The sequence below is a fragment of the Anolis carolinensis genome, unplaced genomic scaffold, assembly GCF_035594765.1.
Source record: "Anolis carolinensis isolate JA03-04 unplaced genomic scaffold, rAnoCar3.1.pri scaffold_9, whole genome shotgun sequence".
Taxonomy (NCBI): Eukaryota; Metazoa; Chordata; class Lepidosauria; order Squamata; family Dactyloidae; genus Anolis; species Anolis carolinensis.
This window is the reverse complement of record NW_026943820.1, coordinates 13,656,181-13,674,422: the sequence shown is the minus strand read 5'-3', so window position 1 is coordinate 13,674,422 and position 18,242 is coordinate 13,656,181. Positions and strand designations below refer to the sequence as shown.

General features: G+C 42.4%; 1 protein-coding gene across 1 annotated transcript; it reads right to left on the bottom strand.

Moving 5' to 3' along the window:
- Window positions 1-12,323: 12,323 nt before the first annotated feature.
- LOC134293602 (uncharacterized) lies at window positions 12,324-17,856 on the bottom strand. The gene has a single exon (XM_062961696.1). It carries the CDS (start codon window positions 17,849-17,851, stop codon window positions 14,327-14,329), a length of 3,525 nt encoding a protein of 1,174 aa, XP_062817766.1. The 5' UTR covers window positions 17,852-17,856; the 3' UTR covers window positions 12,324-14,326.
- Between the last annotated feature and the right edge of the window lie 386 nt (window positions 17,857-18,242).

Here is an 18,242-nt window from a genome sequence, read left to right as displayed (position 1 = left end):
TCAAGTCAGCAACCCAACCTTCAAGTCATCAGTCTGCCAGAACAAGGGTTTAACCCACTGCTCCACCGGAGGCTCCGATAGTCCTGATATCTAATACAAAGGGCGGAAGGATCCAGAGTGCATCTACACTGTAGAATTAATGCTGTTTGATCCCCCTTTAAATGCAATGGGTCAATGCTATGGAATGCCTGGAGTAAGGTAAAGGTTTCCCCTGACGTTAAGTCCAGTCATGTCTGACTCTGAGGGTTGGTGCTCATCTCCATTTCTAAGTCGAAGAGCCGGCATTGCCCATAGACACTTCCAAGGTCATGTGGCCAGCATGACTGCATGGAGCACCGTTACCTTCCCGCCGGAGCGGTACCTATTGATCTACTCACATTGGCATGTTTTCGAACTGCTAGGTTGGCAGAAGCTGGAGCAACAGTGGGCACTCACTCCGCTCCCAGGATTTGAACCTGGGACCTTTCGGTCTGTAGTTTGTAAAACAGCAGCAGTATTTGGCAGAGAAAGCTACAACTCCCATGATTCCATAGCACTGAGCCATAGCAGCTTAACTGGGGCCAGACTGCATTAAATCTATAGTGTATATTCACCTGCAGGTGGCCAAAGGAAAGGACTGGAAGAGAATCTGCCACTCAACTTGCCTGGAGTGAATGCATCCGAGTGGAATACATCACATTCCTGGACCCCATATGAAAGCTTTCATATCAGTTTTGCTCTCTGCTTTCAGACCATATGTGACCATTTCCCCTCTGCTGTTTTTTCCTGTCCTCAGTTCCAAAATGAATGGGCTTCGATGCCATTCCTACAGATGGGAACCATAATACAGCCATCACTGGTTCTCCGGTCTCTATCAATATCCGTTCCGTATTGCCACGCACTTAATTAAAACGGAGGCCCCCTTTTCCTTTTGCTTCTGCTGCCTTGTCCGCACATAATTAAAAGTCCAGGAAAGATTATGACTGACAGTGCTTACATAACAGATAAATTACCTGTCAAGATTAATGCGTCGTCAATGCATCCTCCCGACTGTGAAAAGAAAGAAATCCGAGTTTTCAAATCTGCTGTCATTTCAATTTTTCTGACAGGTAGCACGGGCCAAATTTTCAAGATGTCTCACTTGCAAACGCATACAGTTCTGGGATGCAAATGATGGAATTTAGACATCTGCCTTCCTGGTTGGCTCCCAAATTATGTCTAAATTTCCATTATAGAAGCTAATACAAATATGGGAGAGAATGAAAGGCAGATGCTGAATCTCTGCCCCCAGCCCCCCCCGGCATGGATTGCCATTTTACTTGTACCAAGTGGCTTGTCAAATGGCCATCGCATTGCATGTTGTTAAAAACAGAATGGCCTATTAAACTCCTGGAAATGTGGCATATTATTCTTCACACATCACATTCCCAGGATGAAGGAAGGAAGGAAGCATTATGTGCGTGTGTTGCAGCTCCTTAGGATCTCACATATGATCAAGGGTACAGCATTTAATGAGAAAGGTTGGAATCAGGAAGCAAGTGACAAACGATGTTAATTGACTCAAGGCAATTAATGTGCATGTTGTTTATTACATCAAAAGCAGCCAAGGGAAATTGTGTCCTGTTCTGTCTTTCAAGAACAGCCTTAAAACAATGTGGTAAGTAAATGAAAACTGCTTTACTTCAGCAAAACATAAAGAACAGCACACTCAGTGGTATAATGTAAAAGAAAGCAAGGAAGTCTTAGGGCAAACCCAGTTCTTAAGTCTTATAAATTCCCAAATCAAGTAGCAGTCTTACTTCAGATAAAGAAACAGCAATAAATCCTTAGGAGCAGTTCCCCAGATGAAGACTCGAAGCAGGCACAAGGGGAGCCAAAGCTTAGGCATTAGAATATGTTTGTTGCCAGCAAAAGCTGACTGCACCTGCTTCTGATTGATAGCCCTGAGTCCCCTCACAGCTGCTAGGGCAGTTCCCAATTACTCGGCTGCATTTCTGGTAGCTATTCTAGCTGAACGACGTCTCTGCTCTGTTTCCTTTCGACTTTCCTGAAACGTAGGTACTTGCAAAATCTCCTCCTCAGATTCCGACTGCCCCTCTGACTCATGAACAATTTCCTGCTCCACTCCCTCTTCTGAAGAAGAGGGATCCCTAACAAGTTGGACCATACACCAAGCCATGGCAGTTAACATTGTGTCAAACTGTATTCATTCTACAGTGTAGGCACAACTTTTGTTATCCCCCAGCCACTACTTGTTTATCACTGCAGCAAGGATAATGTTGAGTATTTGAAGCTTCTCAGTTTTAGTTGTTTAACCAAGAATGCGTACAAATATACATGTAATATATTGTATATACATGTAATATTAATAATAATATTATGATGTAATACAATGTAATAATAATTATAATTCACTATTATAATTGTATATTTATATTACATGCAATATTACTAATAATATTGCAATATAATCGTAATATATAATATATTTATATATACTTGTAAACCACCCTGAGTCCCCTTCGGGGTGAGAAGGGCGGGATATAAATTTCGCAAATAAATAAATAAATAATAAATATCTGCCAACTAAGGTAGCACTCTCCAAATCTGAAAAAACAGGGTATAGTTTATGAAAGTTAAGGTAAATAAAATTTGTTAGCTGTTAGAAGGACTCTGTTATTGGTCTGAATTTGTAAGCTATCTAATATGCTCATGTATAAGTCGATCTCGTATATAAGTCGAGAGCAGGTTTGGGGTCCAAAATTATGGATTTTGATATGACCCATGGATAAATCAATGATCAATAGTCAATTGTCCTAGTGGTGCAATGGGTTGAACCCTTGTGCCAGCAGGACTGCTGATCAAAAGGTCAGCATTTCGAATGGAGAGCAGCGTGAGCTCCCATCTGTCAGCTCCAGCTTCCCATGAGGGCACATGAGAGAAGCCTCCCACAGGATGGTAAAACATCTGGGAGTCCCCCCTGGGGACATTTGAAAGTCCCCCCTTGCAAATGACCAATTCTCTCACACCAGAAGCAACTTGCAGTTTCTCCTGACACAAAAAAATCCTTTTATTGAAAAACGTCAAGGTATAGTATTCATATTGACACATGGATAAGTCAATACAGATTTTTGGGGTCAATTTTTGTACTAAAATTTCTAGATGTATACATGAGTATATACATCAATCACAACCAAACCAGAGCCAAAACATTGAGTCAACATATAAGTGAATCCCATTGTTACACTGGATCTGTTCTATTTGGAACTAGCAACCAGATTCATTTCCTTGGCCTTTTTTTCTGGGATGGATTTATATGACATTCCTCCTTCTCCAGAAATTAGTATAATTTCATACATTTATAATTATGTGATGATTTGAGCCAATTATGTTTGTTTCATTTCTAATTTTGTCTGCGTCTTTCAGTCAGGTTGTTGTCACTGATGTTGTTTTTCCAAAAAGACTGCCAATGAAAAAATTGCTTACATTCCTCCCTCACTTCCTAGCAAAACACATCAATACCCAGACAGTGTGATCACATGAGTGTTAACCAGGGAGACATCTAACATTAACATTTTCAAAATGTACTTAAATCACTGTAAATACCAACGCAAACACGTGTTTCTCTAAACGATCCCACTTCATAGGAATGCCTGATTTCAAATTGCTGTTTAAGATGCATAACCAGTTAATGTGTAAATATTTTGATTTTTTTCTGATTAAAGCTGGAAATCTAAAATTCCTAACAACTAGTGGCAATTCAGAGAACCCAAATGCTCTGGTGTTCAGGGAGGGAAAGAATTAAGCAGGGCAAAGCTGTCAAATTTAATATTTTGGATATAATAAATAAATGACATTAAATAACTTAATACAGCCCTTATGTCCAGTGGTGGGAACATCTGCTCCAGGCTGTAATTCCAGTTTTAAGAAGCAATGAGTATGGAATCTAGTAACCATTCATCTGTTTGTCCATCATTCTATTTTACGAGGGTTGAATGAAAAGTAATGCCTCTACCTTCGTTACTTCGGTTTAGATGGGAATATTTTAATAAATCAAACGCTCTTTAACTACCACTATTCACTTAAGAGAATCATAGAATAGTAGAGTTGGAAGAGACCTCATGGACCATCCAGTCCAACCCCCTTCCAAGAAGCAGGAAATTGCATTCAAAGCACCCCCGACAGACTTTTCAACATAATCACCAAACAATTGGATACATTTCTGCCAATGATTAGCAAGTTCTCTGAAGCTGTCACGGAAGAAGTCAACACTCTGTTTCCGCAACCGGCGTCTCACAGAACCCATCGTGCACAGATCTTCCAATAGCCAAGCAAAGCAATAATGCCGATTATGAAATGCCGATTATGCTTGAAATTTCTCTCTGAGCGATACAACGATTGTCCTGAATCTATCTGTCAACCTTTTGCTTGTGAAACTCGGTGGTTGCTGTCACAGGACATCTAACTTTTTGTTTGTCACGCAAGTCAGATGTTCCCACCTCAACATCTTTAAACTTACTCACCCAACGACACACAGTACTCACATCAACACAATACCCATAAACAGCTTGCATTCTCTGATGAATCTCCTTTGGGGTGACATCTTCTGCTGTCAAGAATTCAGTGACTGCACGTTGCTTCAATCGCATTGACCGACCGTCTGCGCAGGGTTCCATACTTTGCACTTTAAAAACACAACTGTTCAATGCTAAGGCTTCCCGCCAAATCCAACTGTAGAGGAGAGTCTACTAAACAAGCCAGGACCTGCCACATACCAGGACTGCCATCTGTTGAGGAGTTACAAAGGTGGAGGCATTACTTTTCATTCAACCCTCAGACATGCAATCCTTTTCCCCAAGCTGAGACTTGGATCAGTACCTTGGATAGCACCTTTAAAGCTAAGGCTAAAACATGGCATGTGCTTGCCATTCTACCAACATAAAAGCCACAATCATACACTGATCATGTAATATTGATGGGCTTCTCAGACATCTCCGTTGGCATCTGAATCCAGCAAGGCTCTCCTTATGCAACCCATAGGCAGGCATTTAAGAAAGACAAGCTAAAAACCTGTCTAGATTAAAAGAAGTGAATAATCCTTTGTGCTGTATAATAGCATGAAAAGTAGCCTAATCAATGTCCATCCTTTGATTTCCTCAAAATAACACCTTCTGGAAAAACACAGGAAGCAAATACTTGATCGCTTCTCTCCATTATCTCTTCTGCCCAATGCCTCCCGCTTGAACTATCTCAAAAATATTTTATTTTTCCCAGAAGAGAGATAAGGTGTAGCATTAGGCTGCCTCCTTGGAGTAATTATAGTGCCGTTGCCGGAGCTGTTTAAGATAAGGTTAGATTGCAGATTCCTGTGCTGTGTGATTATGAGTACGGCGCAGAACTCGGTGGGATGGAGGGAGCCCGATTATGCGCTATCTAAGAAACACCCTCCCAGATCGAAAATGATACAGCGACAGGTGGGATGAAGATGCCACTTCGTAGGCTTGAAGAAAATGGTAAAAGGAAATCTCTAGAGGAAAATAAGCAGTTCAACATACTTCTAATTTGTGTAAAGATGAGATTTCCCACACATACAAAGTAACACACATACGTATTTCTCCCAAGTTGGAAGAAATGTGGAGAGTCAAATAATAAATATTATAATGTAATAAATATTATAATGTAATAAAATATAATAATAATAATATGCTGTTATAATTGTATATTATATATTACATGTAATATTACTAATAATATTGCAATATAGTGGTATAGTACAATATAGTAATATATAATGCTTATATTGTGCTCTGCTAATAATATAATTTATTGGATGTACATATAACTTGTAAGCTGCCCTAAGGGTGGGATATAAATGTTGCAAAGAAGAAGAAGAAGAAGAAGAAGAAGAAGAAGAAGAAGAAGAAGAAGAAGAAGAAGAAGAAGAAGAAGAAGAAGACAGAATGAAGAAGTGAACAGTGGGAATTATTGCTGAAATCCTGTTGGTGAACTACTCAATGGTTTTACACCTTCCAACATCATATAGTAGTGTCAAGAATCATAGAATCATAGAGTTGGAAGAGACCTCATAGGCCATCCAGTCCAACCCCCTGCCAAGAAGCAGGAAATCGCATTCAAAGCATCCCTGACAGATGACCATCCAGCCTGTTTCAAAGCCTCCAAAGAAGGAGCCCCCACCACACTCCGGGCCAGAGAATTCCACTGCTGAACAGCTCTTACAGTGAGGAATTTCTTCCTAATGTTCAGGTGGAATCTTGTTTCCTGTAGTTTGAAGCCATTGTTCCGCGTCCTATTCTGCAGGCAGCAGAAAACAAGCTTTCTCCCTCCTCCCTATGACTTCCCCTCACATATTTATACATAGCCATCATGTCTCCTCTCAGCCTTTTCTTCTGCAGGCTAAGCATGCCCAGCTCTTTAAGCCACTCCTCATAGGGCTTGTTCTCCAGACCCTTAATCATTTTAGTCGTCCTCCACTGGACACATTCCAGCTTGTCAACATCTCCCTTAAATTGAGGTGCCCAGAATTGGACACAGTATTCCAGGCAGATGTAGTGCTAGTGACTTTTCTCCACGTGCTATCAATACTAGTGCCATTATATGTTGTGCATGAATAGAATTCTAGATAATACCACACTGGTGGGGATTGAGTCTGCCGATCTGGATCAGGCAGTAAATGGAGCAGAGTGCCGTGAATAAGTGTAAATGAATTGGAAGGTGTATTTCTTCAAGAACTTTATCATACAAGGCTGGTAAACCACAATTACAACAAATAATAATATCTGTAGCCGGTATTTTTGTCACATGCTACCATGGCTTCTTTGGCTTTAAATTGTTGGTGGAGTGCATTTTTCATTGATGGGGAAAACTTCCAATATTGCTACTTGAGTGAGTGGCTCTTTTCTCCGACGCTCCCTCGCTATTCCTAATTAGGCTGAGATTGGTTTTATATATGGAAACCCCAGGGAAGTGAAATGGAGGTTTTGCAAGGTTAGCACTGATTTCACTCCTCCTTAATGCAACACTCCCTCCCATTGGATGGGGAGACAATAGCACAATTGCAGGCAGGTGTGATAGTGATTGTTTCACAGCAGGATGTGACCTGTTATGTTTGCTTCAACAACATCATTTTGGAGAAACAATAAGCTGGTGTGATTGTTGTGGTACCAACAGTGATAAAGTCCTCAGATATCTAAAATGGTGCTTGAATCTATAAGAGGTCATTTTTGTTTTTGTTTTTTAGGGGGTTTTTTGATAGTTTTTATTGAATTTTTCAGTGCTTACATAAAAGAAAAAGCATGGGTGGATATAAGTGAGGGAGGGGAAATTGAAAAACTAGGAAGGACCAAAAAAAAAAAAAGGAAAAACAGAGAAAGAGAAAAAGAAGGAAGGAAAGAATTTAAAGGGAAGGTTGGTTGGGGAAGGGTAATGAGGGTAAAGTTTGGTCTTCTGTTTTCTACTTTTCCTGGTCACTGTCTTTTCTTGTTTGTTGGTCACCACCGTAGTTTGAATTCACTGGTTTCTCCTTTTTGTTTCTTTCAGTCCCTTGCTAATTTTCTATATGATTCATATTTTTTCCAGTCAGTCATCTTTATTGGTTTGCCTTTGGTTTCTTTCATTAAATATGTAAGTCTGTCCATGTCATAGATTTCATCTAGCTTTTCTAACCAGACACCTTTTATTGGTATTTTGTCCAATTTCTATTGTTGAGCAAAGGTTATTCTTGCGGCTGTTGATATATAGGTAAATATAATGTCATCATTTTCGGTAAAGGTTGTAATACTTTCTGTTAGGCCTAAGACATAAAATTCTGGCTTCATCGGAAATATTTTTTCCAAGATTTGTTGTGTCTCTTCATGCACTTCTTTCCAAAATTTAGTTGTTTCTGAGCATGTCCACCAGGAGTGAAAATATGTTCTCTCCTGAAAATTACATTTGTTTTTAATATTTTTATACATAATTCCTTTTTTTTTCTTTTTTCTTTTTTTTTGGTGTGACGTACCATCTATGGAACATGTTGATCCAATTTTCCTGGAGATCTAAGGCATATGTATATTTTAACTTTCTTTTCCAAATCTTCTCTCATTCTTCAAATTTAATTGGGCAACCAATATTCTTGGCTCATAAGAAGTCATTTTTGTATGTGCAGCAAGATGTGTTTGTGTGTGGTTTGTGTGGAGTACATGTAAGACAGAGATGCACATTTGGTAAAGGGATGTTACACAAATGAAGAAGAACTCCCTGAATTCCCCAGTCAGCATAACTAGTGTAAATGGTGGCTAGAGGATAGTGAGAGCTGTCTTCTATAAAACAGAACTTTTCCCGAGCTCTGATTTTGAGATCAGACAATTCTCAATTTTTCACACAGAGTGAAAACAATTCTCTGTATTTCACAAAGAAAGATAGGCAAGGAATCCTTTGGAGTCCCTCCAGCAATCTGTCACTCTTTTTTGTGATACAATTGCAGCAGTCCCAGCCCTTTGTATCATTCTCTCCACTCAGTCCTTCCTCCCCATAGTTTTCCCCCTAACTTCTCACAGACCGTCTACCAACCCAAGTTCATCCCACATGCTGAGCCTCTCAGCTCTCTGTCCGCAAGCGATGATGAGCTGCATTTTAAATAAAGACTTGAAGTGCCTCAACACTTCCTTCACACTCAAAAATTAGCTATCATACATAATTAGGTTAATTTACCCAAATGTTCCTGTGAAATGTGAGCACGATATTGACAGTGAAAGCAAGCATACGGAATAAGTGACCTTGCTGGTGATGGAGAACTGAACTAGCTCTTTGGTCTAATCCAGTGGTTCTCAACCTGGCACCCTCAGATGTTTTTGGCCTACAACTCCCAGAAATCCCAGCCAGTTTATCAGCTGTTAGGATTTCTGGAAGTTGAAGGCCAAAAACATCTGGGGGTGCCAGGTTGAGAACCACTGGTCTAATCCTTGTCAAAGCATGTGTCCAATGTTAGGGAGTCTGGCTTCATGACTAGGCTGCCTCAACTCTCTTGTGACTACTAGTTTTCCTGGCACTTTCCTACCTCTGGTCATAAGAGTTTTTTCTCACTAAGTACACAGAGCATAGCTTAATGCCTACCATTCATCTAGGCATTTCTACTCAGATGTAAATCCCTGTATTGAAAAGCAACTCAGGATCCATCAATATGGTCACAAACAGAGCCGGCCCTAGGAAATTTTCAAGTACAGGCGAACAGAATTTTGCCCCCCCCCCAAACCAATCACTGAAAAACAAAAGCGTTGGATAAGCAAAAATGTTGGATAATAAGGAGGCATTAAGGAAAAGCCTATTAAACATCAAATTACGTTATGATTTTACAAATTAAGCACCAAAACATCATGTTATACAACAAATTAACAGAAAAAGCAGTTCAATACATGGTAATGTTATGTAGGAATTACTATATTTGCGAATTTAACACCAAACATTGAACTGGGATATAGGGCAGTGTGGACTTAGATAACCCTGTTCAAAGCAGATATTTTGGGTTATTCTGCCTTGATATTCTGGGTTATATGGCTGTGTGACAGCTACTCATAAATTCCCACCCCCATGCGTCCTACACATTCTGAGAATCTGCTGGAATTCTATGAAATGATCAAATGATGATGCATTACTTGAAATATGTAGTATTTATGCTTTTCTAAATGTACACAGAATTATTTTCCAGCAAAGATGCAACAGCAAGTGCACTTACCTACCAGGCATGGGCAAACATTGGCCCCCCAGGTGTTTTGGACTACAACTCCCACAATTCCTAACAACCTCAAGCCCCTTGCTTTCCCCCCATAGCCATTTAAGCTAAGGGGAAAAACCTGGACACAGTATATTATTTGAGAACATAGAAATGCTGGACCACTCTCACAACCACCATGTCAGACAACAGAGAAGTCATTGAAATCCACAAGCATGTGGACAATTCCAACAGAAAGGAGGAACCCATGACAATGAAGAGTATCTGGCTACCAGTATTTAAAAACTCAGGACAGTAAATAAAGAACAACACACACAAAAACAGAGGAATTCCAGACATGAATCAATCAGGGGCAGCTCACACCTCCCAACAAAGGATTCCCTCAAATAGGAAGCAGCCAGGCTTTGAAGCTGCAAGGCTATTCAGTGCTAATCAAGGTGGCCTATTGCAATATTCACACTTGCCTCCAGCAGACAAGAGTTCTTTCTCTTCCAACCTGGACTTTCAACAAATAATTAAGCCCCACTTCCCTAGTTTCGAACAGACCTCACAACCTCTGAGGATGCTTGCCATAGATGTGGGAGAGATTGCTTCTGAAACATGGCAATACAGACTGGGAAACCCACAGCAAACCAGTGTTTCTGGCCATGAAAGCTTTTGACAACAGGTTCCAGAAGTATTCTCTCCTGATTGATTAACACCTCCCAACAAAGGATTCCCTCAAGCAGGAAACAGCCAGGCTTTGAAGCTGCAAGGCTTTTCAATGCTAATCAAGGTGATTAATGGCAACAGTCACACTGGCCTCCAACAAACAGACAAGAGTTCTTTCTCCCACCCTGAACATTCCACGGATATGTGTTATGAAATATTTTAATGGTCGGAATCATTGGGTTGCTGTGAGTTTTCCAGGCTGTCTGGTCATGTTCCAGAAGCATTCTCTCCTGACGTTTCACCCACATCTATGGCAAGCATCTTCAGAGGTTGTGAGGTTTGTTGAAAAATAGGCAAGTGGGGTTTCTATATCTGTGGAATGTTCAGGGTGGGAGGAATAACTCTTTTCTGTTTGAGGCAGGTGTGAATATTTGAATTGGCCACCTTGATTTGCATGGAAAAGCCTTTCAGCTTCAAGAACTGGCTGCTTCCTGCCTGGGGGAATCCCTTGTTTGGAAGGGTTAACTGGCCCTGATTGTTTCTTGTCTTCTGAGTGATGTTCTTTTTTTACTGTCCCAATTTTAGCTTTTTTAATACTCAGATTTTGTTCATTTTCATGGTTTCTTCCTTTCTGTTGAAATTCTACAGATACATAAACGCCACTTGCCTAGTTTCCAACAGATCTCACAACCTCTGAGGGTAAAATATATATATTTACTGCATTTTTACCCCGCCCTATCTCAAACTCAAAGGGAACTCAGGGCGGCTTCCTGGTTGGCTGGAGCGGTACCTATTGATCTACTCACATTTTGCACATCTTTGAACTGCAAAGTTGGCAGAATCAGAATATAATATAGAATATGATTACTGTGTTATGTTCTGAAAATCTGTATTATTATTACGGTATCATTATGCTCTGCTAATATTGTGCGATGCTGATAATATAATACATTGTACGTAAATATGACAATATTATTCGTAAACCGCTCTGAGTCCCCTTTGGGGTGAGAAGGGCGGGATATAAATGTAGTAAATAAAATAAAATAAATAAATAATGAATACACTCTCATTATTGTGTTTATTACATTAATATGTATGTCAATATGCATAGTATTGTGTTTATCACATTAACAGGTATATCAATATGTAATAAACTCCCATTATAGTGTTTATTACATTAATATGTATGTCAGTATGCAGAGTATTGTGTTTATTACATTAATAGGTATATCAATATGTAATAAACTCCCATTATAGTGTTTATTACATTAATATATATATTAATATGCACAGTATTGTGTTTATTACATTAATATGTATATTAATATGCACAGTAGTGTGTTTATTACATATATATATATATATCTATATATATAAAAGAGTGATGGCATCAGGGCAGTGGACAAAACAACAAAAGTACAGGCCCCCCAACCTCGAAATTTGACAACACAACCCATCATCCACGCCTCCAGGTTGATACAACAAAAAGAAAAGAAAAATAAAGTCCTAATTAGAGGGAGAGCAATAATATTTTTTATCCAATTGCTGCCAGTTTAGAGGGCTAATCTCTGCCCACTTGGTTGCCTAGCAACCAGCCAAGGGACAGCCAGGCTTCAGTTAGGGGACAGGCAGATTTAGGCCTCACTTAGGCTTCTTCCACAGATTATCTGATTTTAACTGGATTATATGGCAGTGTAGACTCAAGGCCCTTCTACACAGCTCTATAACCCATTTATAATCTTACATTATCTGCTTTGCACTGGATTATCTTGACTCCACACTGCCATATAATCCACTTCAGTGTGCATTTTATACAGCTGTGAAGAAGGGGCCTCATATAATCCAGTTCTAAGCAGATAATTTAAGATTATCAATATACAGTAGAGTCTCACTTATCCTGTAGCGGAACCTTCGTGCTACGGTTCTTGTTGGCGCAGTGGAGGAATTTGAAGACGGACAACTGAAGGAATTTCCCAGAAAGCAGTTTTATTTCGCTAATGGCCACTAGGGGTCCCCCTAGCACAAAGTAAGTGCTTCTCCAGGGGAACCGACCAGTGGCATGCTGAGTGAACATTTATACACACTACAGGGTTCGGGTTATGCCCGCCCTCAAGCAAATTCATTGGCTTAGAGTTGTGACGCTGCCCAATCAGTGCTGACCAGCAGGCCGGCTGCACCCTTTTGTGCCGTGCTCACAAATCTTTCAGAGCGCCTGCGTACGCATGCGCTGTTTGTTTATCTTTAGCTTTCATTTCCTCAGAAACACATGATTTCCCAGAAGTCACATGTTTCTGTGAGTTTATGCACCCGGGTCGCTAGCTGTCGCCATCTCTGCCCATATATGGTATTTCCTGGGGTTCCTTAACCTCCCGCCTCACTCCCCCATTTTCTTTTTGCGAAGCGCATGTACAAAAGCTGAAGCAAAGCATTATGGTTCCATCCAATCCCGCTTGGCTTGGAGTATGGCTATCTTTTTTTCAGGTAAAGATTGTGTGACACACCTAGTACACATTTGCATCATTATTGGAGTGCAACACATAACTATGAGAACAATGAACAATCCTAAAATCCCTACCAACAATATGTTCTTCAACCATTCTATTGAGGGTAACCAGCTAGTCACCCAGGAGAAGGGAGACCAACCTTCTATCTCCTGGACATTATTGTAAATTAACTTTTGTAATGACTCGATGTCATCTTCAATAGTATTATTCAAGTTATGAAATTTCACTACACAACGTCCTCTAACCATGGCGCATAAGCCCCCCCTGGCCGCCAGTAGGTAGTCAAGGGCCAACTTATGCTGTAGGGCCATCTGGCTGATTTCTTCTACTTCAGACTGGATTTCCCGGAAAATTTTACCAGTGGCATTTATGGACTTTTCAAGGCGGCAAGTCAGGCCTAGAACACTTCTACGGTTTGCTTGAGCTACAATCCCTGGGTAAGCACCCAGTGTCAACAAGCCTGTGATCAGGCCTCCTCCTACACGGGAGGCTTCTGAACCTGACAGGGCCTTGTTGATAATGACCTCATCCGAGCATTCTGGTCCTAGAGGGCCTGTTTGCACAATGTCCCGTTTCAGGCGCTGATGCCCTTTGTGTAAGACCTGAACTGGGAATGTCAAATAACCCACACCGACACACTGGTAGTTGCCGGGGTGATAATTTGTGGCCCATTTATCAAAGAAAAACCATAGATTTGGATCCCTAATTTGCCATAACGGACAGAGGCTTTTACCTAGGCTCAGTTGGGTTAATTGTTGCAGTATGTTCATATAAGATTTTAGGCCCTCAATAGAATCATTCACACTAAATGTGGGATAATCTGGATACATGCTAGCCCACTCGGTTGCGGTTAGATTTAATCGTGAGACATAAGATGTATTAAATCGTCCATGTAGATAGAACCGGTCTCGACAATGGGAATAATTGCCTAATCGGGAAAAGAACGCCTGCCTAGTTCCCCAGTGTTTCCACTCAGAATTCCATATTCCCGATCCTCCACAACAGAAGCACAAACCCCTGGTGGAGGTATGGTATCTAAACTGTCGAAACCGAGTTTTATTTATCCTTTGCGGTATGCTAGAAAACACGGTAGGTGGACCCTCCTGAGCCTTGGACAATCCCTCCAACACAATCTGTGGTTCATCAATTAAATCGGGAAGAAATGAAAAATCTCCTACGGTGAGGGGGTGTTCATATATTAATGCTACCTCTTTCCCGTGCTGCTCAAACATATAATTGGCATGTTCTTTTATCCAATTCCCATGTGCTCTTTTTCCAAAAGAGAGAATAAAACTCAGCACAAATAATATACCAAACACAGTGCGCTTTCCTCCCCTCCTCATAGCTTGTCTCCCACTTTTTCCTCTCAAAATGTCTAGCCACCATCTCCCGGAGAGCGCCTTTGTTGGGCCATGCTGCGACATACTTGACCACCGACGCTCCGTTGCACCCGAAGGGATCAGCTTCATGGCCTTGTTGACCCCTTAGGGAGTTGCCGGATGATCCTGAGTCTCAGGTCCTCACCAGGAACTCGCTCCGTCCGCCACTCCTCAGGTGCTAGTTTTACACGGGTGTAATGTATCCACGGCTTAATCTCCTTCACCTTCACTGCAGTGGGGGTAGACAGGAGCACAACATAGGGTCCTCGCCACTTGGGTCCCAATGGCTCAATCTTCCAATCCTTGACCAGAACCTCGTCACCTGGTGAAAAACAATGTAGAGGTGTGGTAGGGAATGGTGGGTTCAATTCAGAAATGTATTTTTCTAACTGCTGCATTTGTCTGCCCAAAGCCTGAACCTGGGCCAATGTCTGTTTCTCTCCTATGAGGTGCTGCTCAGCTCCTGTCTCTAAGGCTCCCTTCAAGTTCAAAGGGGGTCGTCCATAGAGTCTTTCAAAAGGGGAGAGTCCTGTCCGTTTGTGTGGTGTACATCTGATTCCTAATAATGCCATGGGCAAAACCACCGTCCACGGCAATCCTGTCTCTTGGCAAAGTTTCCCAAGCTGAGCCTTTAATGTCCTATTCATTCTTTCCACTTTTCCAGAAGATTGGGGTCTATATGCACAATGTAACTTCCATTTTATGCCCAAAATTCTACATAATCCTTGCACAGCCTGTTGAATATATGCGGGGCCATTATCTGATCCAATTTCTAAGGGTATGCCAAATCTGGGAATAACATCTTTCATTAGAGCTCTTGACACCTCTACAGCCTTCTCAGTTCTTGTAGGGTAAGCTTCCACCCATCCTGTGTATGTGTCCACGAACACCAGTAAATATTTGTATCCTTTGTATGGGGGCATTTCTGTAAAGTCAGTGACTAAAGCTTCAAAGGGTACCCCACCCACATGTTGGACTCCTGGTGGCTTGAGGGGTCCTTCTCTGGGGTTATTTTTGATACATGTCCAGCATCTTCGGGCTGCTGCTGCCGTTAGGCTATGTAATCCATCGATATACAACTGTCGTCCTAGCAGATTTGCCAATGCCATTTTTCCTAAATGTGTGTTTTGGTGCATGTGTTGGACTAAGTGCCATGCCAAGTCCTTAGGGACGTAGACACGGGCGTCTGGCATCACTATGAGTTCTCCTGACCACTGACCCTTCTCCTTTAAGGCCCATTCTTCTTCCTCTGGTGTATATGTAATGTTATGTTCAGTTAATTCTACCTGTAGGGCCATTACCTGATGTTCAATATAGGGCAGCCTAGCTGCCTCTTTGGCTGCCAGATCAGCCTGCCTATTTCCTTGCACTACGGGATCGTCTCCACGTTGGTGCCCTTTACAATGCATCACAGCCACCTGCCTTGGCTTCCAAACCGCCTCCAGGAGATCCACAATCTCTCCAGCATGTTTCACGCACTTTCCTCCAGACGTGAGGAGCCCGCGCTCCTTGTACAGTGCTCCATGTGCGTGGAGGGTGGTGAAGGCATATTTTGAGTCTGTGTAGACGTTAACCCGCTTTCCGCTTGACAATTCCAACGCTCGGGTCAGGGCAATCAATTCGGCCTTCTGGGCAGAAGTCCCCGGGGGCAGTGACTCTGCTTCCAGCGTCTCTCCCCCCCACCGAACAACCGCATAACCTGAGTGTCTTTGATTATTTTCCATAAAGGAGCTTCCATCTGTGAACAGAGTGTCGTCCACCTTAGTTAGTGGCACATCCTTCAAATCCGGTCGACTGGAGAATACCTCATCCATCACCTGGGCACACTGATGGATCGTGGTGTCTCCTGGAGTTGGGAGCAAGGTGGCCGGATTCAGAGTGGAGCAAGTCTCCAGGGTCACCAGTGGGTTGTCACACAACAATCCCTCATATTTCATTAACCTCTCACTTGTGAGCCAGCGCGGTCCCTTAATGTCTAACAGTGCCTTAACGCTATGGGGCACCTTAACTGTCAGTGGCTGTCCTAGGGTCAATTTATTCGCTTCTTTGATTAAATCTACTGATGCTGCCACAGCCCTCAGGCAAGGTGGCAATCCACGAGCCACTGTGTCCAATTGCTTTGACAAGTAGGCAATCGGCCTTTGCCATGAACCTAGTGGTTGGGTCAATACTCCAACCGCTGTTCCTTCCCGCTCTGCAGCGAACAGAGTGAATGGTTTTTCCAAATCGGGCAGTCCTAATGCTGGAGATGACATCAATGCTTCTTTTAATGCCTTAAATGCCTGTTGACATTCTTCTGTCCACTCAAATGGATCTTCTCTTCCACCTCTCGTAGCCTGGTACAGTGGCTTAGCCAACACGGCGTAGTTGGGGATCCACTGTCTACAATATCCTGCTGATCCCAAAAATTCCCGCACCTGTCGCCGGGTGCTGGGAGTGGGGATGGCACAAACAACTTCCTTTCTTTCAGCTCCTAACATCTTCTTTCCTTCGGTCAGATGGAACCCCAAATATTTCACCGTGGGACAGCACAACTGGGCCTTTTTCTTTGACACTTTGTAACCCTTTTCTTCCAATGTCTTGAGAAATCTCAAAGTATGCTCTTTACAGCCCCCTAGTGTCCGGCAAGCGATAAGCAGGTCATCTGCATATTGAAGCCAAATTCCCTCTTCCTTAGGTATTACAAAATCCTGTAAGTCTTTGGCCAGGGCTTGACCAAAAATGGTCGGGCTGTCCCGGAACCCCTGAGGAAGGCGTGTCCAAACATACTGGGTCCTTTGCCCTGACTGCTGAGATTCCCACTGGAAAGCAAAGATCGGTTGGGATACAGGGGCCAATCGAATGCAAAAGAATGCATCCTTTAAATCCAATACAGTAAACCATTTGGCAAATGCTGGTACTAGACTCATCATGATGTATGGATTTGGCACTACCGGGGTTAGGGGAACGGTGACTTGATTTACAGCCCGCAAATCTTGGACTGGGCGATATTCTCCTTGTCCTCCTGGTTTCTTGACTGGGAGCAGGGGCGTGTTCCATGGGGAACTGCATGGTACCAATATCCCATGCTGCAGAAGTCGCTCTAGATGCTTTCTGATCCCCTGCACTGCCTCTCGACTGACGGGATACTGTGGCTTGCATATGGGCCCCATTCCTCTTTTCACTTCCACCACCACCGGTGGAACATATTTAGCTAATCCTGGAGGATTATCTTCTGCCCACACTAAAGGAGTCTCATGCCATGGCCATTGTATTTCTTCAGTAAAAATCCTAACTTGAAACAGTCTCCATTCCTCTTCCATGGGAAATGATAGCTCCACTTGTCCATTCTTCATGAACTGGAGTTGTGCTTGTAATTTTGATAAAATGTCCCTTCCCAATAAAGGGACTGGGCAGTCTGGGAGATATAACATCTTATGCTTGACCTGATGTCCGGCCAGATTGCAGGTGCGTTCCTTAAGGAAGGGGCACTTCTGGGTCTTCCCAGACACCCCTATTACTTTCGTAGTTTCCCGAGTTGGTGGACTAATTTTTGTATTTACTACTGATTTTTCGGCACCTGTGTCCACTAAAAAGTCCAATTGTTGGTCCCCGATTTCAAGTGTGACCATCGGCTCCCCGGGGTCCAACAAAACAAGAGCCTGGCTTCCTCATTCCTCTCCTCCATCCATATCTTCCCATTCTTCTTCCATCACAGCTGCTGCAGCTATCACCTCTCTTGCAGGAAAAGGTACGTAGTTCCCACGTCCTCTTCCCCTTCCTGGGTTTCTTCCTCTCTCAGGCCTTCCTCTTTCTCTCGGTCCTTCCTGACTTCCTTCTCTTCCTTCTGGGCATTCACCTTTCCAGTGTCCAAACTTCTTACATTTAGCACATTGGTCTCGACCTAACCTCCGAGGGGGCCCCCTTCTTCCTCCTTGTCCCCCTCTGGCATATCCTCCTCTTCCTCTCTGTCCACTTGCACTTTGTTCCATCATGGTAACTAATGCTTGGTATTCCTGCTTC

Excerpts from the sequence above, each read along its gene's own strand:
- LOC134293602 (XM_062961696.1), bottom strand. The coding sequence starts at position 17,851 with ATGGTCACACTTGAAATCGGGGACCAACAATTGGACTTTTTAGTGGAC.